General features: G+C 42.7%; 1 protein-coding gene across 4 annotated transcripts in view; it reads right to left on the reverse strand.

Moving 5' to 3' along the window:
• PDE8A (phosphodiesterase 8A) overlaps window positions 1–21,202 on the reverse strand; it is a 160,670-nt gene that overhangs the window by 122,110 nt on the left and 17,358 nt on the right. For 3 of the 4 annotated variants that reach the window (XM_064456317.1, XM_064456316.1, XM_064456315.1), the window contains exon 1: window positions 8,157–9,827. The exons of the other annotated variant lie outside the window; for it this stretch is intronic. In XM_064456317.1, coding sequence (XP_064312387.1) covers window positions 8,157–8,417 — 261 coding nt within the window. In that variant the 5' untranslated portion in view covers window positions 8,418–9,827. Of the gene's footprint in view, window positions 1–8,156; window positions 9,828–21,202 lie in introns of those variants that run through there. 4 annotated transcript variants of the gene reach the window in all.

The following is a 21,202-nucleotide window of genomic DNA, read 5'->3' on the forward strand; positions in this document are numbered from 1 at the left end:
ATCTGCAGCCAGAAAGCACCAGGCAACATAACACATCCCAACACATTTCTGATGCAAGTGGAGAACTACACAGGTACAAATACACAGAAAAAAGCCCTTTTGAATGCCTAGAAATTCAAAGTTTTAACTTTGAAAGTCACCACTCTCAAGAACAGCAGCAGACATACAGATTTTGTTTATGATCTGAAGCCACAGCAATTTACATTCTTTACAGAGCTACTGCTTGAGAAAAGCCCCCACTGCTATACGAAGCTGACAAAAAAAAAAAAGAAAAAAAAAATCCATTTGCTATTACATTACTCCTGTCATTAGACAGTTAATAATACCAGTTATTGGTAGCCACTTCTGCTTCAAGTTATGAAAGTAGTAAGTGTGGTTGTCCTCAACCATTTTTGAAATTTCTCATCAAACTTTTACAGAGAGAAAAAAAAAACAAACAAAAAAAACTCAAGAAAAAAAACACTTAAAAATTGAAAGAAGCAGCAGACAGTATTCCAAAAAGAAATACACATCTGCAAACTCAGTCATCTCAGCCAAACACTTATCTTGACATACCGCATGGATACATTTGGGCATTTAAGAACTTGGAATCAAAACCACTGTTGTTAAATAGAGTTGTCCAGTGTCAGAAGAGACAAAGTCATGATAATTAAGTATGACTGAGGAACATCATCTACCTGATGATACAAAACTATAGATACTCTTAAATACAGGAAGATTGTATTCGGTGTGGATTGAGGTTCTTTCATTGTTTTAATTAATGCAATTGCACAGTTTTTTCAAACAAGATCCTTATAAAGAAGGTTTACTTTGCTGACTGCTTACTGAAGTTAATTGTCTGATTAAATTTTATTAGAGATAACAGAACCTCAAACTGTAAGACAGAAAGCAACAGTAAATGTGTAACTTTAAAAATACATTATCTTTTAGTGGCAAGTAAGATGGGGCCTCATAAATTTTCCACAGCATCCCAGTAGGGAGGTAAAGGTCGTTGCTAATTCCAAGTTAAAAACAGTGGGAAGGAGAAGATGTCATTCTTTCGTATGTGTCCAGTGATTCTGTGTTTCTTTGTATGTATTTACCTAGGAAACTGGGAATTCTAAAAATCAATGAAAATATTTCAAGGTTACCATTTTTCCCTTAACAATATCAGAAATCTGTTCATGTTGCTATGTAAAATGTTTCATTCATAATGGAAAATACCTCTTACTTGAAAAGGTTTGCTCTTTCCAGGCATATAAAATGGTTGAAGCTTCTTGTACAACTTTCAAATTAACGTGCAAAATAATTCCGCTTTTGCAAAAAGAGTGAATTCTCATGTCCGATAAAGAAACAGACACAACTTAAATCTGTTAAAAATATTAACAAACAGATTAAATTTCTATCCTGAACAAAAAAGAAAATTCCTTGAAATAGTACCTATTTAGTTTGCTCAGGAATGAAAGGCCTATGTGGCCAACAAGGAGATTGTCTTTACACCAACAAAAATATGTCAACCTAATTTCTAAGGATATAGGGCTCAAAAATTGTCTATCATGTAATAAAGTAACAGAATCAAAAGCAGCATTTCTTCCTTCTCCTATTGGAGCCCCTCATACAGGAATCAGTCTTTTTTATTACTAACAGTATTTTATTCCCAAAATTGCTCTTAGATCTTGAATATTCCTTTTTTTATTCCACGTTCTTTTGTTTGCAGAGACATTAACTCTCTACATATATATGCAGACTACCTTTAAACTTTTAAAACACTATCAAAGCCATCTCAAATTACCTTGTCAACTACACTGAAAATAGATATAACTTAATTCACATTAGTGCATTTCCATGTCAAAAAGTAGGTTCTAGCCCTCGTCCCATCTCCTGAAACAAAGCCATAATGTGGGAGTTGGATTACAGAATACTAAACTTTTTACTATATATAGAGTGACAGACTTCCAGATTTTACAATGAAGGGGAGAAAAGGGCCCAGGAGTTTGATTTGAGGCCAACAGCTCAACTCATAGTAAAAGGGGATGGTCTGGAAGAATGCACAAATTAGAGACTTCACTATTTAATTTCACAGCATGTGTACCAACATCATTTATTACATTTTGGCCTTAATAGGCATTTTAAGAAAGAACCTAAGAGGGGCTGGATGCCAAAATCTTTTTGAAAAGCAGAGAGCTTTAACAACATTACTTCCTTGATGCCTTTAAAAACTTAAAAATCTGACTCTGGGCAATAAAACTATTTAGTGTGTCATGCACATTAAAACTATTCAATTTGCATCTTGTCATCCTGTGCCAATTTAAATTATGGCTAATTGAAGATACCTAATTATTTTACCCAATGAACTGATAGCAATGTGTAGAATGTCACAGGGCCAAGCAAATTCCTAGTGAACCTCCACTGGATGAATGGGTCTGACATACAAAACACTGCAATAAACATGGAAAACTGCACTTTGGACATGAGATCACGTTCTGTGTGCAATCTCAGAAACACTGCTAACAAAAGTTTTAATTCCATCCATGGCTGGTAAAGCTGTTTACAATGTGGGAATATTATATCCATATACAGCACCAAAATAGAACACAATGGTAAATTGTTCTCCTATGTGTGCAGGTGCTTCTGGGGTCCCCTGACAACATGACAACTTACATAAAGCTGGTATTGAAAAAATTTCACCTGGGGCCGATCTGCTCATTACCATATTAGCTTTCAGTTTTCGCTGAGAGCTAATAAAAGCTTTAGCTGCCCAGATCTCTAAATATTTATTTCCTCTTTGAGGACTCATTTGAAAGTCAGTTGGCATTCCAAGCGCTCAAAAAGTGAAGTATTTTCAGTGTACTGTTACTATTGCTTAAGAAACCCAATCCTGGAGTCCTCTCTCAAGGTGGTAGCCAAGAGAGGTGAACAAAAGTTCATATAATAACTAAAGTAAAACAGCAGTTTGTCACTGTTGGTAGTGGCAGCTGTTGGATATAACAATTTCAATGGATGTTAAAAATAATTCTCATTCAAATACCTCTCATTTCCTTGACATGGACATTTACTCGAACATGAAGAACAGATATCAAAGCATGCAATATGGGAAGCAAAACAGTTTCCAAACAGTATTTTTTCCGAAGTTTCAATTTCTCACTGTGGATGTACTTGCACTTGAATCTGAGCCATACAATTAAGAACACAAAGGGTACAACACAGTGAGATAAATACCTAGAACTGTAGAAATAAAGGCTTGTTTTTAATACTTCCTCTATTGACAGATTCAGGTGGCAGAAAAGGAAAAGCTTAGAAATTAACTACCTAAAATGGCCAGGGAGGAGACACAAAGCGAGCTCAGACCAAGGGCAGCAAAGAACAATGCAAAAGGCAGAGAGAAGTCAGTGTTTTTTGTCTGGCCAATGAATTTACAGCTAAAAGGAGTTTCAGTGAAGTTTTTAACAATAGTACTCAAAAAAATTCAGGGTATAACCTTGCTCATCTCAGTCACACAAGGAATTGCCCTCAGATGCAGTGACACATTTTGTATGAGTTGGTTTGCAGGACCAGGAGAAGTACCAATAATAATGCTTTAAAAATTGAAAACACAATTTATGCTATCTTAGTAGTGTAGCAAGTGATTTACAGTTTGTTTTTTTCCAGTTTACACTACAGACAACAGGAAATGAAAAGGTAAAGATAAAAACCAGACTTAAATATGAACCCAGTTCACATGTTACTACACCAGTTCACTTCATAACATTTCAAAATTAGACTCCCATCCTCTGGAGAAAATGTTTCAAGCCTTGTAACAGCAGCATAAAAAGTATCAGCCTGAAAGTCTGGATCCATAAAGACTGAGAAAAGTTCAAAAGAAGGATCCTCTCAGTGGGAGCAAGGATGCCTGTACAGGAGGGCTGATGTCACTGGAAGTGGGAGGGAAATGGTGATGGGAGGTTTGTCGGGGAAATGATTGAGGACAGTTTCAGTGGGAACAGGGAGGAATCAAGAGATGGTGGATAGCCTCAGTGGAAGCACGGACAGTATGCGTGGGAGTTTCAAAGGGAGAGAGAGCTCATGTGTTCCAAGGAGAAGGAGTTACCAGACAGACAGGAAAAGTGCAGATGGCTTAACGGACTAAATAATGTGCTGCTAAATGCTGAAATGAGATCCACTTCAGCACTGCAGGTACAATATAGCATACAGCCTCCTGTAAGCAGAATTATGCAACCATTGGTTTGCAGTGACTGCAAAATTCTCAGGCAATTTCACAGGGTTTGAATGAAGAAAACTTACTGCCTGTAGGGCCATGGATTTAAACTGTCTGTCCCCTATCAGCTGATAAATCAAAAGGCTATTTCACATTTAGTCCTGCTGGCTTAGGACTACTTTTAATTTAAAATAAAGGAAGCTTGGATTTACTCTCTGATCCCCTTGCACCTAAATGCACATATTTCTGTGCTAAATATACATGACAGAGTTACACAAGAGAAGAGGAAGGAAATCTCACATACGTAAAAGAATGACAGGGCAAAATAAATGCACAATGCATGTTCTACAGTGTATATTAGTGCACTATTGAGGAGCGACGCACACACGTGATGTTGGGACAGCATGTGCTAATGAATACCCAACTAAATTTTCGATAAATGCCCATGAAGTCCTTACACCATTCCAGTGCGTTTACTCCACTTATGCTACAGATTAAACAGAGGGATTATTCTAAAGGTGTTTAAGCAGGTTTCCATAAAGCCAAGCACCTTTACCACTAATTCAGCAACACAAATGTCTGAAGAAGAAAATCATAACTAATATATATATACAGAAAAGACAGACTATCACAATTTTGAGTCCACTCCCTTGAGATTTTTAGAGCTTAAAAAAAAAAAAAAGAAAACTTTCCTTTGCAATAGTGCTGGGTAAGTGTAATTTGATATTCTTAATGTAGCACTGTATAATCAAACCTCAGTCACAGTTACTGCGTCTGTGTCTTGCTCATCTTTCACTGGGGAAAGTACAGAGTTTAAGCTGTGGAGTCAATACATCAAAAATTAAGGGAAGGGTTTTCGTGGCTGGTTCACTTTTTAGATGTGGCACTTGGATTCCAAGTTGCTCATAAATTTTTAAATTAAAGCCACATATGAAATTACTAAGGAGGGAGATACAAGTGCTATGACCAAACATAATTCATTAATAGGGCTCATCCATTTCTCATATTCTATCATGATACTTGAAAATACCAGAAATAGGTATTATGGCATTTATCTCTGCAGACACGGACTTTCAGGACTGCTTTGCAAATTTGCTATGGATAAACTTAGGTTTTTCTATATTAGGAAAAAAACAGGTTAACTTTTTTTAGCTACGGTTTGTAAATTGACGCAAATCACAAAGTATAGTATGATCACACCACACATCCAGAAAATGACCCTCTGATATTTGTCCAGAAGGAAAATATAATAAGACATCAACATAAAGCCAGAATAAGTCTGGCAGCTAATTAGCAATATATATAATGCCATTTTACACTTGGCATGGGTTATTTCTTTTTATGACACTTTCTGACTTGAAAAATGTGCACTATAGCTAACAAACTGATTCAATAAAAGTTATTGCACTACGTATTTTACATATTTTAATAAACTTAATGCTAATGCCAGCTGAAGTGAAAATATGAGATTTACACATGGGCCAAGTTTTCTTCTTCTTAGCTCTCACATAGGATTTTCTTGGTTTTAATCTGTGCATATACAACAAAAGAATGTGAATAAATGTCAATTAAAGTGCCCTGAAACCAAGTGAAAATGCCATTCAGGCAGGTTACTGGCTATTCACACAAATTCTGATGACACCACGGTTGGCCAAAGCACAAAAAGTTTGCAGCATCTTCTGTTTGCGTGAGGGCATCTCAGGGGCCATAAAGGTTGCACTATGCACTCTGAAGAATAGCAATAGTTCCTAGTAGCACCGTAATTCTTACAGTTCTTCCTCAAATCAAAAATCCCTTTAAGTCCAAAACAGCACAATGTCCTGCCCAATGCTCCATTTGGCTTCAGGGATTTCAGGCTCCTGTCCCTTACTCTTCAGTGTTCTCACACTTTGTTTCTTTCCAAACAACTTCACTGTACTGTGAAAACTGCCCTCCAGTGATAGCATAGCCCTCTCTCCAGCACAATTGCCGAGACAATGTGGTTATCTAGCACACTAACGACTGTACATCTGATCATACTACACACACTAATGATAAAAGCAGAGGGTGGACTGCCATGCTGGTTTATAGCTCTAAATCACATTATAGGATTTTGCACATGAAAAATCATGCAGATGTGATGTGTTCAACAGATTTTGTATTCAGCTGATTGCAAACAGAATTCCATTCTCACTTCTGAAAACTCATCGTTTTGCAGAAATGTGCTTAGAGTGATGACAAGGGCAGAAAATACAACTGATAAAAATCAGAATGACTGCCAATGAGATTACAGTATGCGTATGAACCAACATCAGTCGTATAGCATCTGGCTGCATTATCCAAACCCAGTAATAAGAAGTTTTACAAAGTTCTTGAAATCGAACAACAAAATTTAACAAAACTAAGACTGCTTCCCATGCATGCTTCTGGAAACAGGTTTTGGAGCTGTTTTTTTCGCCATAAGCAAACACACAGAAGACAAATCCACTGAATATAAATTTTAAGAATATTTTTTGTTAGATTTTGTTATGTGCAATTATAATCACACTTAAGAATTCATCCAGCAGAACAATTGCAAGGATTCTGATGACAACTTAAGTTTTCTTACTCTGGTTACCGTGTTAAATACGCCATAAGCAAGTCTATCGTGTGTGAACAGGGCCATAAAGGTCAGTTTCCTGTTCAGTGTTATTAACACAAAAATTTATTTTAGTATAACACCATTCAACTTCATGTTCTGCCTTAGGTACTGTTAATTCCTCCTCCAACTCACTACTTATAAAGTGTCTTCTCATTTTCTAGACTTTTTTTAAACTCCCATGAACTGAGATTACTATATCTGGAGGAAAACAACTGAAGAAAATCACAGCACTGAAGAAAATTATTCCAGGTCAATATTCTAGAAGTTGTCCTAACGAGCACATAAAAATCCTAAGAAAACTACAAATCGTTAGAGTTTCTGTGAGTCTGCAAAACGGTTGACATTTAGCTAGTTCTTGCCTGCATCTCAAGCCCGTATCTTATATTTATGGCATGTGTATCTCCATTCTTATCATGGTAACGCAGAGCAGATCAGCCATGTTATATAATATCACCTGTGCTGCCACAATTTGATTTTTTTTTATATTTGCAATTACTTATTTTGACAAAGTAGAGATAGGTCCCCCCCAAAAAAGGCAAAATATATTAAATAATCAAAACCTATAGCATTAGGGACTAAAGTACAACCCACAAACAGGCCATCAATATAAAGTAAACGACAAGAAAGCACTCTGCACCACTAGCTCTCACTTTAAAAAAAAAAAAGAAAAAAATTACAAATTACAATTCCTTTCAGTATGCGTCTGCCGACTTCACAGGCCCTTGTGTTGTATCTCTACACAAAAGTATGCATTTTAACAAACATGAAAAAGAACCTCCAAAAATACCTTATTTGCAGCAATAGACAAGGTCAACAAGTTGTTAATGTAAATCAGTACCCAGAGCAAAAACCGCTGCCGCTCTCCTTTCAACTTTCTGAATGGAAGAGGTATGCAAATTGATCAGCCCAGCTAGCAGATCGCTTCAGACTGCTTTTGCCTCTGCTTCCAAACAGACAAGCGCAAACAGCAACACTGGATGACCCAGCACAAACAAACATGTAAAACAGAGGAGTCCGTGGCAGCGCAGCTCCCATGCACGGCAGAGTCCCACCGCGGGCCGACGGGCCCTCCGCATTCAGAAGCCAGACCCGTGCCCCCCGGCTCAAGGACTGACGAGGACAATTACACCGCTCTCCTTCCCGGCATTAGGAAAACTTATTTTGTGGAATCAAGAAAGAGGCTTGGGTACATCTGTATAGTCGTTTCATGAGACTGATTCGTTTATAAACGAAAGTAATAGCTCAAGCCAGGAAAAGCTCCCCAACAACGTATCGCTTTGCCAGGGAGACTCCTTGGGTTAAACCACTACAGCCAACTCCAGTTCCGAGAGAAACAGTGCTAATGTTGAGCATCCCTTTTACCTTAACACTGGATCTGCTGGTCTGGGTCTCTGCCTCCATGCTCTGGCTGTTCTCCCTCTTGTCTTTCTTAGAGGAATTAGTCCTCACCTTATAAGTGGATGTGTTGGAGGATTTAATGAATAATCCTGGGACGGGGTTGCCTTGCTGCTGTTGAGACATGGTTGTGTTGGTCTGGTGAGGGGAATTGCACTCCTCAGACTCTTTGCTACTGTGATAGACCACTCTGCTGTCAGAGATGTGGATGCTTGGAGCACAGCCCATGCTTTGTGGCCACCTGGGCAATACTTCTAAATGGTATATGTGTGTGTGTATATATATATAGATATATATATATATATCTTTCCTTCCCGTTGGTATTTTCCCCCTGCTTAATTTTTTTGTTAATAGGTTGAATCTCTTTCCTGCGTCTCCACCTCACTCTGAAGCATTGCCATCAGTCCCTTCTACACCACCAAAAACGTGTCTGTTCTCCTTGTCCTCCAGGAAACAGGTCCTTTTATCTCAATCTCAGCAGTGGGCTGGGGAGCTGGAGGGGAGGGAAGGGGGGAAATCAAGAACCGGTCGACTTCATATTTTCACAGGTTATTATTAATTTTTCTAAGCCATCTGAGAATCTTGGTAAGGTTTTCTTTCCTTCTGGTGAAAGAAAAAAAATAAAAAGGGGCGGGGGGAGAGGGCAAAAGCAAAAATAACAAGACGACCCCCAAGCCCCAAGCCGCACGCACACACACCCCAGCGTCTTCTCGGCCAGGCGCTCAGAGCGGCCGGGGACACTGCACCATCTCCTCCCGCCTAGTCCGGAGCACGGCGCATTTTCCACCTGGGTTTGCACAGCGTTACCGATTAACCCGGGTAGGGGCCGGGGGGGGCCGCTCCCCACCTCCTCTTCCGCGCTCCCCGCCGAGCAGCGCCTGCTCCTCGCGGTCCGCTCGGCGCCGTGCCGGGGGTGGGCTTTGGAGTGTGCTGGGGGGGGGCCGAAATGGAGAGGTTTAAAAAAAAAAAAAATAGTAATCAAGATTTGCCCCTCCGCCCCGAGGAGCCGGCTGCACCCCTCACGCCGCGCCGGGCATGTCCCGCACCGCCTCCGTCGCGGGCGGCCGCCGCGGGGGCGACATCCAGGTTCCCGTCGTCGGAAGGAAGAGCCCCACGTCAGGCAGCAGCGGGGCTCTGGGGCCGCCGCAGCGGCATCCCGCCCGGCTCAGCGCCGCCGGGCCGCAGCGGAGCGGGGCGGGCCGGGCCGCGGGGAGCCCCCCTCGGCCCCTGGGCCGACCCTCGGCGAAGCGGGGCACGGCCCGGAGGGGTTCCCGGAGCGGCAGGAGGAGCCGGCTCCGCGGGCTGAGGCATCAAAGGGCCTCCATGTTGGGGTTTTTTTTTTGGTCAGAGAAATGATGCGAAACGGCGAGCGGGGGGATTTTAAAAAAAAAAAAAAAAAAAAAAAAAAAAAGGAAAAAAATTGAAAAAAGCGAGAAGTAGAAGGAAAGCGATCCTAGCGTCCCATCCCGGCGGAAAGGGTTGCAGCGGCGAGAGCTCTAATTCCCAGGCAGGGCCGTGGCGTCTGCGTCCCTTGCAGCGGGGAAATGCCTCTCTCCTCGCAGCCGCCTTCCCTCGCTCTGCGACCGCCTTGTTATTATTGATGTTCCTCAGCGGCCGCGGCCCCCTCCTGCCCACCCTCCTCCTTCTCCCGCCCAACGGCCGCCCTACCCCCGCCGCTTGACAGCACCGGAGCCAATAAAAGCACCCGCCGGCGCTGACCTCCGGCCCGCGCTGCCGTCAATGCAAATCAGCCGCCAAGGGCCAATGGCGCGCCGCGCTGCTGCTCCGCCCGAGCGAGCCAACTTTAAACCGTCGCGCCGCGTGCGCCCGGCTGTGGGGGGACGGGTGTGTGCCGCGCGCGGCCGCCGTTGGTGGCGTCACCTGCCGCGAGGCGGGGCCGGGGGCTCCTCTGGGGTACCCTTCCCGGGACCCCCGGCCCTTCCCGGACCCCCGGTCCCCCCTGCCAGGGCAGCCCGAGGCATTCCAGCTGCGGCGTGCGGAGCCAGAGGTGCTTTTGCACGGCTGCAACGTCTGTGTCACAGTATGACCCCGACCATTTCAGGTCCAGTTAGCTTCTTACTCTTGATTAAAAAAAAAAAAAAGGCAAAACACCAAAATAACCAACCAAAAAAACACCACACCAAACCATCAACAAAGTACATCAGCAGAATTCTTAACCCCACATCACTTGTCAGGACCAGAAGCTCGGCTGCCCTGCAGATGTTCAGAATGAAGGCTGACCCATCAGCCTGCCTGGAGAAACCGGCCAGTTGCCTTCCTGTAAGGACACTGGTTCCTTTCTTCAGGAACCGGAAAACAGTCTGAGCCCAGACTGTTGTTGTTTCCCATCATCTCCCTTTTCAACTCTGGCCATGCCAATTTCTTCAAAAATATTTTTGAAAGCAAAGACTCTGAAAAGGGAAGGTGGTGCTACATGGGTAGGGCCAGACCCTAGGGCTTGGAAAATGAACTGCAGACAGACTTTTTCTGCAATGTGCATGTAAAATAAACTTCTGTTTCTATATCGTATGGAAGTAACTATAATGCTATATCGTATAGCTGTGTTGTGAGACTGTATGTCCTTCAAGAGAGAAAGAGTAGTATTTAAAGCCATTTAAAACACCACACCCAGTGCAAGGCAAGCTATGGCTGTAGACAATACATGTTTCAGAAATATCAGCTCAAGTGCAGCTCAGGCTCAACAACAGGCATATGACACCTTGCTCTACCACAGACCACCCACAACCCAATGGGCTCGTAAGAGCCCTGTTCGTATTCCACACATGCCTTTCACTCTCCTCACTATGTCATTCGTAGCTCTGCCAATCTTTACTCTCCATGACTTGCAGAGGTGCTTCTCGGAGGTATTGCCTGTTTGCACCAGCTGAGGAACAGCTCAGAGGTGACAGCAGTATAGGGAAGGCCAGGTTGAACTTTCGATTTAGGAACATGGAGAAACCAAATATCGGAGATGTGACTTTTGTCAATAAGCTCCAGCATCTGATGTGGGAAAATGATGTATCACAGGAGGAAACTATTTAAACTACTCCAAATTTGTACCACAAACGCTTCAGTGCTCAGCTGTCAGAATCACACTGTTTCAGGAACACCAATTCAGCGCAAGCACTTCTGTGCATTCCGAACATTCAGCCTTTGAACAGTGCCTTGGCTATATGACAAATGCCATCAGGTAGTAATTAAAAGCAAAATGTGCAGATAAGTGATGACTATGACAGCAAGAATGGCAAAAAGAAGCGCTTCATTCATACATAATAGCCCCACTTGATGCAGATGAGAGCTCCTTGTAAGGTTCAGAGATGCAAAGCCAAAAGTCAGTGCTTTTGAGAAATGTGGTTTTTCAGGATAACCACAGTACTTGCACTGACAAAATGCCTTTATTTACTTCTCGTAATTGCTAGGGTTAAAGGCTGGAAAATCAAGTCTTTCCTTCCCCAATCTCTCTGCTACTGTGAAGTTTCACATATAAGCAATACTCACAAGAACTTCATCCACCCCATTAATTTAACTGAACTATACAGCCTGTTAGAACCAGAAAAGAACACTGGCTCCCTGTGCTCTCTCATCACTTTGGAAGCCCACTTAAGAGAAGCACTTAAAATAAATGAAGGGAAAGGCTTAATGTACCTGCTTTAAACAGTGGGCACTGTTTGGAGGGGGGTCTCATCCTCATTCTTTCCTTTATATTAAACATTACTTACTAGATCACATTAATAAGAACACACTTAAGTGCAGCTAGAAAGAGGCTGTGTAAGAGAATACTGCAATTCCTACTTGTGCCATTAATCACAAGCGTGGCCTCTCCTTCAGCCTTAACGGATATGTCAACAAAACGGCTATTGCACTGTATTTCTGGTGGCACTGGAGGAGTCAGAGACAGCAAAACTTCATTTTCAGAGCTCCACATTCTGTTTGCAGTGCTGACACCTAGAGTTAAGCTTTCTACTTTGTAAAATAAATGGGTTTGATTTGAAGCTACACAAAGATGAAATGTATATTTTGTGATGTCATTAAAAAAAAAAAAGTATCAATATTAAAAACATCTCTGCTTTCCATTTTGGAGGCAAACAAGTTCCCATTCAACCAATACTTCAGTTTATCTGAATGACAGACAAATAGTGGGTAGAGGGGGAGGGAAATGCTTCATTCAACATTATGTAAGAACATGACAAAACAACAAAGTGTACATGCAGATCTGACACGTATGACCTCTTTGCCCTTTTTCAAAAGTTTTTCCGCACTAACCCTACCCAGATTATTTCTGATTATTTCAATTTACATCCTAATTTCAAACAAACAAAAAAAGCCTCAGTTTGCAAGTTTTTCAGATGAGCGTTCACTCTGCCTTGAATGGGAAGACGAGGGGAACACAAAATGCCTGAACGATCCCCTAGTAGTCTAATAAAAGCCATTGAAAAATCACTACAACTATTGCTACACTGATTAAAATCCAACTAAAGACAAAAATTTCTATTTGAACAAGACACTGGCACATGCACAGGCTTCTTTCTCTTCAGTTTGAAAACATTGGTGCTGTCTTCTATTGCCAATGGAAAAATACAGCTGAAAGTATAGATTTACCCACAGCCTAGAAGCAGGGAGAAGGGCTGAAAACATAAAAATCATTGCCAAGAGTAGTCATTTGTCACTAGACTGTATGAACTCTGTGGATAAAGGGGCTTGTTCAAGCTTATTTGCTGAAGTGCAGCTCAGGAAATGGTGGGCCCTATTATTCAAAAAAATGAAATAGTGCAAAAGAGCAGAGGAAGAATAGGAGCGTAGACACTGGCAGATTAGGGCTGTGGGGGAAGTGCAAGGTCAGTACAGAGTCAGTAAGTGAGAGTTCAGAAGAGAACTAGCTCTAGGAGACAGCTGGGGAATGAGAAAGGTTATTTATGGAGAATAAGGTTGAATTTCATTCAGGACTGCAGAATAAGAAAGAAGGCTAGGAAAGAGCTTGAAATTATTTTTATCAGCTTGGTCTGTAGACAAGTGGGTGCTGTAGAAGATCAAAGTATTTAGAGAACAAATACATAAGCTTAAAATTTAAGAGAGATTGAAAATTACAGTATTCAGCCACTTCCCCAATCATCTCATAAACAAATTTTATTGGATCTGGCATTATTTGACAAAAGACTGAAAAACACACTGGCTCCCAGATCTCCCCCCCAAATTTCCATAAGCAAAAGCACTTCCCCTTGATGTATCAGCAGCATGCATCCATTCCACACAGCCTTTAACCATTTCCCATTGCACATTAAAGGAATTTATGCATGAGTCCTGGGACAAATCACTCCTGCCCAGTTACACAAAAATGTGTATGAAAGCCCAGAGAAAAAGCTTGGTGCCAAAATCCAATTCTGATAATATGTCAATGCCCAAGACACTGACAGGAGGAATTATGCAGAAGAAATGATGGGCTAACACATGCATGAACAACAAATATTGGTGTGCTTTGAAAAAAAAAGGTTTGTTCCGCAATGGCAGAGCAAGCATGCCTGCAGTCCTGGGAACACAAGGTAGCAATCTTGATATGAGATTACTTTAAGTGGTTTTAATTGCTTCTCCCCCCCAAGTCAGCTGAATGTTCCAACTGTGTCTTCTGGCCTTCTGAAAAGTTAGGCAATCCTGCTGGTCTCTCAGCCAGCAAAGGAGGCAGCGGGGAGGAGGAGGTGGAACTGTGGAAAACGTGCCAGGACACAAACAGCTGAATGGACTCTACACTTCTAAACACTGACACATGCAAGCTGTGACAGAGCTCCAGCCCCAAGATATTGTAGAAGAGAAAACAGGGACCATATTCTGTCTTAGCCACAAGTCAGAGTCAGCATTATACCCCACCAGCAGGCCAGGGTACTTCTGCTTGCTTGTGTAGAAGCGACAGATGTCCTGGAACTGGGCATTTTCAGGTGACATGAGACAAGTGTAAAGTTCGTCCTGAGAGAGATCACTCCCAGCTCCTGGAATGTACAGAAGTACAATGGGTTTGTTTTCTGCATCACTTTCCTGATGTCCTGAAAAACCCCAGAGCACTCTCTGAAGGCCTGGCAGGCTGTCTGGCTTGCTGTTGTTGCACAACTGCGATTGCAGAACACAGACAATTGTCTGTGCCACTTGGAAATCAGGGCCTTCAAGACAGTCTAAGTCAGCAACTTTTTCAACTCTAGCACCAAAGACATTCAAGTCTAAAGCTCAGATACTTCATATATGTACTAGCATCATCATCATAACTGGTGTCGAAATGGCTTTTGCAACTGTAGTTTACATATCACCCTCACTGCTGTTCAGTGATCAGCAGGACACACACACACTATTTCTGGGAGAAAAATATATCCCCCTTCTCCACCATACCGTCTTTCGACTTTGTTTACCCTCTCAGTTGTTGCACAGTGTGGAAGTCTCTTTCCTAGTCCCATTCTATCCTAAAGATTTGTCTCCCTTCCTTGTATTTCTTAGTCTCTCCTGCTTCTTCCTACCTTTTCCTCGGATCCTTTTGATTCCTCCTCTCAGTACCCCTTTTGTCATCTGCTTTCTCTTGCCATTCCCCCCTCCCCCATTAGATCAAATTGCTTTGCCCAACCCCAAAGCAATTCTCACCTCTATGATCTCCCAAAAGTTCAGTCAGCCCCCTTAAGCCTTCCTCAAAAGCCCCCCATTTTTTCTGGTTTCACAATTGTCCATCTGTCCGACGACTTCTAAAGTATCCTCCAGCATTATACCTTCTCTACTTTGGTTTTTGTAGGCTTTCCTCAAAGCACGCATAGCAGATGCGGAGCGAAGGTGACCAGACCTCTCTGCCACCCAGATTTAATGACTGGGCATGGGGCTTCTGATGCTGCTGACTTACAGCAGGCTTGGCTGAAGCCCACCTTCAGCAGAGCAAGGGAAAAGGGTGAGAGTATGGTCTCCCTGAATCTCTTCTGCTCCAAAGGAAGCTGAGTCTAGATCTGGAGGCAGTGGAGACTGACACCCACAGCATCGCTGATCTCTCTAGGAACCCTGAGTATAGATCCTTGGACTGACCCGGGGCCAGAGCATATTACAGAACCCTTACCACTATCTTAGAGTCTCACAGGTTTTCCTCTTCCTCCCAGTCCTCTCTTCTCAAGTGTCTAAGTCCCCACCACCTAAAGGAGCCATCGTCTAAGCCTTGTCTTTCCGGTCCCTGAGCCTGGGAGTCCTGCACAGCTGGGGGAATGCAGCACCCATGGGATGCAGGAGGCTGCACTGTAACACCCAGCTGCTCTGGTGGTGCCAACCCCAGAGCTCAGCGGGAAGGAGGAGTGCTCTGTGAGCTGCCACTGCTGCTGCCAAAGCAGCCTCCACCAGCTCCCACTGCCTGGTCTGCCTCCAGTCAGCCAAAAATCTGTGGAGAAGGGCGGAACAAAGCACTGTCGTCCCCACCCACGCCCCTATAGTTATCCTGTGCTTCACAAGCAGGATTATCTGTCTGGATACACAGTGCCATGCAGTCAGCTGTGAGCATACAGAATTAGCTGTTTCCTTCTTGCAGATTTTTCCCTTCTCTCTCCCTAAATATTTTTAAGCAAACTTACACTAATTTAGTATGCAAACCCCTCAGCTTGTGATTTACTAAATGGTGAGAACTGGTCCTTCTGCTAGAAAATTGATCCCACTTAGATGGAGTGGTATACCCAATTCTTACATCCTACAGGTCTTGCTGCCTGTTGTCCCTCTGCTTCCCAAGGCTGTTGGATCCCCCCTCCCTTACCTAGCCAGCCTCTGGCCCAGCCGGAGGAGGCTCAGGACCCTTCAGACTCATAAATTGAGTCCTGATGCCATAATGCCCTGTAACACATTGTAGCCTGCCTGGATATGGTAAGAGAAAGCAAAAGAAAAGCAATAAAAGAAACAAGCAACCTGGCTCCTCCATCAGTAGGTCAGTTTTCTTTGGTCATCAAAGCTAGAAGGATTAGCTCTTTGTCTGTGTCAGCCTACCCCAGCAGCTAACAAGATCAGTCCAAGCTCATGAAAACTCACTCAAGACAAGCTTTCAAAGCCACAGACTTACTCTCCCTGACTCTCTCCCCATCTCTCCTCTCCTGGGTCCCCATTGCCTCCTGCCCTGCAGCCACTTTCTCACTAGCTCCTGGTTAACCAGGCCAGCAGGCTTCCTTCCTGAGCCAGCATCCTTAACTCTTCCCAGAAACAGACAGAGTAAGAGTGGGAAAGAGACAATAAAATACAGAGCTAGAAACTCATCCCTGCAGTATGGCAGCAGCAGGAGCTGAAAAAATTCTCTAAAATTACTCTTCAAGACAGGCTGTACACCCACAAAACAGATGGCTTTCAAGGCTGCTGAATTTATTATTTACAGAACAGATCCATCACCCATGGTCATACTGGGCAGTAATTTATTATATATTCACAATAGCAAAAAATCCCATCTACTGGCTGTGAGATTTATGTTCCTAGATCACTCAAACATCTGAAAAACTCATCCTACAAACATGTCTGAATATAAGACAGGGAACTGGACCTCATCTGAATAATTAACAAATGTTAACTCTTTTCTCAATTACATTTCCTTTCCTTGGACCAAACCAATACTTTTAAATACACTCAGTTATATCCAACTACATACAATGCTTCCCTGATGTTAGGTCTTTCTGTGGAACAAGGCAGTATCCTTACATACACAAGAAGCTGAACCCTTAATTAACCAAGACAAGCATACCCTACCATCAGACAACCCAGAGATGGTTGCGCAATTTATTACTCCCTCCAAATGTACCCCTTTTTCCAGGAATGCTTCACATCCAGTTCTTACGTTGCAATCAACCTCTGTGAGTAATGTTTCATTCATGATTCACACTATTTTTCCAACTGTATTCTTGTTTCTGTAAGCTCCCACCAGGGAAGATGCGCTCCCTGCCACTTGCCTGCATGCAGCTCTGCATCCAGACAGCTGTAAGGAGGAATGTATAAGAATCCGACCTCTGTGGTGCCATGGCACAGCACTCATAGATCATGAGTCTTGTAAACTCCATTTTACAGCTGTCTGCACATGCAGCTGAGAAGCAGGAAAAGCAACACCACAAGAATTGCAAGAGGAGATGACAAATTTTGGGAAAAGATAAGGAGAAACCACACCGAGGGCAGGTGGAGAAACTAGACCGTATAAGTTTTCTGGGGATAGCTATTTAAAAAAAAGAGAGACAGACAGACTCAGGATGCGTCAGGGAGATAAATCTTCCAAGTTTTTGAAAAGGGGAAGGCAGTGCTTGCAGGCTTACTCACCACAGCCCTAACAAACATAAATCTTACCCACATGGGCACCATCCTTCCCAACACACTCACCAGGGCTGGCTGTAGTGCAGCTATCACGGAAGGATCTGTCATATTAAGCAGAACAGCACTTGGCAGTTTCTGTGAATTATGGTTAAAGCCAGCACAGCTGGGTGCTGCAGGGGTTGACAGGCTCTGTAACAGTCACAATAGCAAGCACTATAAAAAACTTCACCAATATGGTTTGGGAACAGAGCTGAAAAATAGTTTTAAAACATGTCCTTTAAACTCATGAGAGACTTCCAAACAGATGCGGCAGGGGATGATCTGACAAACTGGGGGAGGCTGATCTCATGGTTCCCATCTGCCTTGGAAAGACCTCCTGGGTCTGCACTTACTGTGCCCATGAGAGCGGGTTCCTCCTGCTCTGCCCAGAGGCTTTTTATCCTCCTCTTACTTGAAAAATGCTGTGGTGGCATCTTTATCTGCCTGATATACCTCCATTATGCTGCTCCTTCCCTTATCTCTCACATGCCTCAGGTGCTAAACAGACCTTTTCCTGCAGCCCTAATATGGTTTACACTTCTGGTTTTGGGGAGTTTCAGAGGAAACCAGTGAACACATTATCTTTACAAAGAATTAAAAAAAACCAAGCTGGAAAATCACTCTTAAATTCACTACCACAACAAGTATGCCAATCTGGGCAAAATGATTAAAGATTTGTTCATCTCCTCGCACTCTTGGAAGTTCATCAGACAGGCATCACAGTCATTTGAGAAGGTCAGGATCATCCTATGCACATGATGTTTTTTCAGATCCCCACACAGACCGCTTCCCCCTCAGCTGGTATAAACATGTAAAAATCGCATCTTCCTTTGACAGTCTTGAGCACCAAAAGTAATAACCACTTTTTCAACAAAAGCTCTGAGTCCTGAGGTCTTCAAAATTGACCTAAAGCAATTATCCTTTTAAAAGGAATCTAAGTTAGTAACTGTCCATTTCACATATCCACAAGGGAAAAGCCATGTCGCCTCTTGAGAGGGAGGGATAAAGTGAGAAGGAAAAAAAAATGCCTCTACATAACATGCTTACTAAAATGCTTGAAATATCTTCACTACAAAAGCTTTCTCCAAGCACAACCACGGTTGTTTTCAGCAGGAACAGCAAATCCCCAAAAATTGTTTTCCACTGGGTAGAAGTACAGGTATTCAAGAAAAAGACTGCAAGAGTTAACAGTCTAAATTCAGCTTATGCACAGCAGGTTGAGCATGTACACAGACTTGCGGTGCACAGAGGCAGGCAGCGATTACAGCTGTGTGGTACTCAGCAACTCAGCTGATATCTGCATGCTGGTTATCCAGAAACTCATTTATGGGTAGTGTGGGCTGTTATTCCCCACTTACTGCACCCAGAGCTGCCATCTTAACTTGCTCACTTTTTCCTTGACTAGCTCATGCATCACAAACAGGCAGGCAAACCTTGCTGGGGCCTCCGCCCTGGCTTACTTTCCCCCATTCAGGGGAGATTTCTGGGAAGCTCTAGGAAGGGAGAGGGGCACTGGGAAACACTTGCCTTCTCTTGGGGGTTTCCCCAAAAACCAGCAGCAGATTAGCCTGAATTCATACCTACCACTGACTAAGCAAGGCATCATTCAGCTCTACCAAACACGCCATGGAGATGGAGCGAGGAGACAAATAACAGGTCTCTTACATCCACAATTTAGTGTCTAGACAGGAGCCCAGTCCCAATTTTCCTCCTACCTTGGATCAGCAGCAGTGAGAAGATATAGGACCAGGCCCCATTCCCAAACAGTATTTCACTTTTGATTTTTAAACTGCTTGCTCATTTACAAAATAAAGCTGGAGGCATCTCACAGCTGAAACTATGTGTCCAGCTGCGATGTATTTCACTGATTATGTAATAGGTGATCAAAAAGAAAAACAAAGAAAAAAGCGATATATAGCAAATTCCATCTCTCATAGCCTTTCTGTTCAAGTTTTATTAATATTATAAGCTAAATAACAGTTAAAATGTAGTATACAAGGATGTTTGGAAGTGCTGTGCTTGGAGAGAGACTGTAGGTGTACATGCTAAGTATAACACATCAATTTCTTTCATGTGGATGCTGTTTTTATGAAACAAACCAGAGAAATGCAAACTTTTCCTGACTGGCAGCAGAAGTTGCACATTCAAGAATGGAAAAAGGCACTAACCTGTAGTGATAGTTACAGATATCCATCACTGTACAAATTACCTGCAACATCACTCAGATAGAAATCACTGACGTGCAGGTTTAGATAAGTGGGAGCAGATCCCTTGTTTGCGTGTTTGCATGTGCTTTGTAAACACATTGTTGTTTATTCCTTTGCTGGCAAGCCGTGTTGGCTGTTCTTTATAGCATGGAAGACAGCAATGAAGTATCACCAAAAGGTGACTCTCTGGGATACAAAGGACCCTGCAAAACAGCCAACTCTGCCCTGCAGCAGGGGCAGGGCTGCCAGGGCTGCCGGGGCACCCTAGGCAGGGCGGGCAGAAGCTCACAGCTCCTCGTGGTATGATGGCATGATGGCATCACCTCACTGCAGCCCTTAATAGCTTGTTGATTCAAGCCTCAGTCACAGGCTTTTAGTGCTGGTCAAACAAAATGAGACATTTTTTCACCACAAGGTGAAAGCCCAGACTTTTTAATATCTGCTGATTTCATATCTCCAATGCAGTGAGGTTAGTACGCAGAATCGCTCTTAAAGGTCTGCTTCATGGTCACCACATGGCACTTAGGCAAACTGAGATAATCTTAAATTAGACTTCCTTTTCATTATTTGGCTGTATATTGTAGTTTTGCATTTTCATTAGTATGGAAAACTCCATTAGATCAGCTACCTTCACTTTTGCTCACCACCTATAGTTTCAGTTTCTTGTACATTAGAACAACGCTGCAACACTCATCTTAACACCGCATTAGCCACATTTTTAGAAGCTTCCTGTTAGTCCTAAAAATTTTGCCCATTAGAGGAAGAGGAAGAGATGAATGTGCTAAATATCCCAGAACTGTTTAGGACAATCTGGTAGGGATAGTCTTGGAAATCATACTTCAATATCATTGCAGATGATAATGTAGTTTAGCTATTTCTAAACAACCAGGCTGCCTTTAGATGTTGCTCTCTAGGTGTGTGGACATTATTATGATCTCCAGCCTACAGCAGAAGAATTGTTTGAATTCCCCTTCCTCTCTGTCAAACACTAATAATTTCTGCTTTATATTAGACTTTTTGTGGATGCCACTAATTCATATTCAACACTTGATTACAGGAAAGCCCAGTTGGGCTGCTCAGCTGTACCACTTTGGTACCAAGCTGAAGAAATTGTGTGCTCTCACAGTTACTCGTGGGGGTGCCTGAACACACCAAGTCATCCCAAAGCATGCCAAGTAACTCCTCACCTCATGTCTTTAGACTATTTATCAAAAGTATTTTGTAAGCACTCTCCCAACATGTACCTACAGATTGACCTATATGAGGAATATATAAACACAATGATGAGGGCTGCTGGTTTTCTCCCTTTTTAGGATTTCTATTTCATCTTGCTTTGTTTAATATTTTCTCACTCTTATGCCACATGACAATATTTTTTATCCTAATATAGTGACCTATTGATAACATCAACGCATTAAGAATTACAATTACATATTCCTACCTGAGCCATTTATCTGATGCTGCTATTTGACCTGTCCTAATCAGGGCAGATTG

Source organism: Phalacrocorax carbo, chromosome 7 (assembly GCF_963921805.1).
Source record: "Phalacrocorax carbo chromosome 7, bPhaCar2.1, whole genome shotgun sequence".
In the NCBI taxonomy this organism is placed as follows: Eukaryota; Metazoa; Chordata; class Aves; order Suliformes; family Phalacrocoracidae; genus Phalacrocorax; species Phalacrocorax carbo.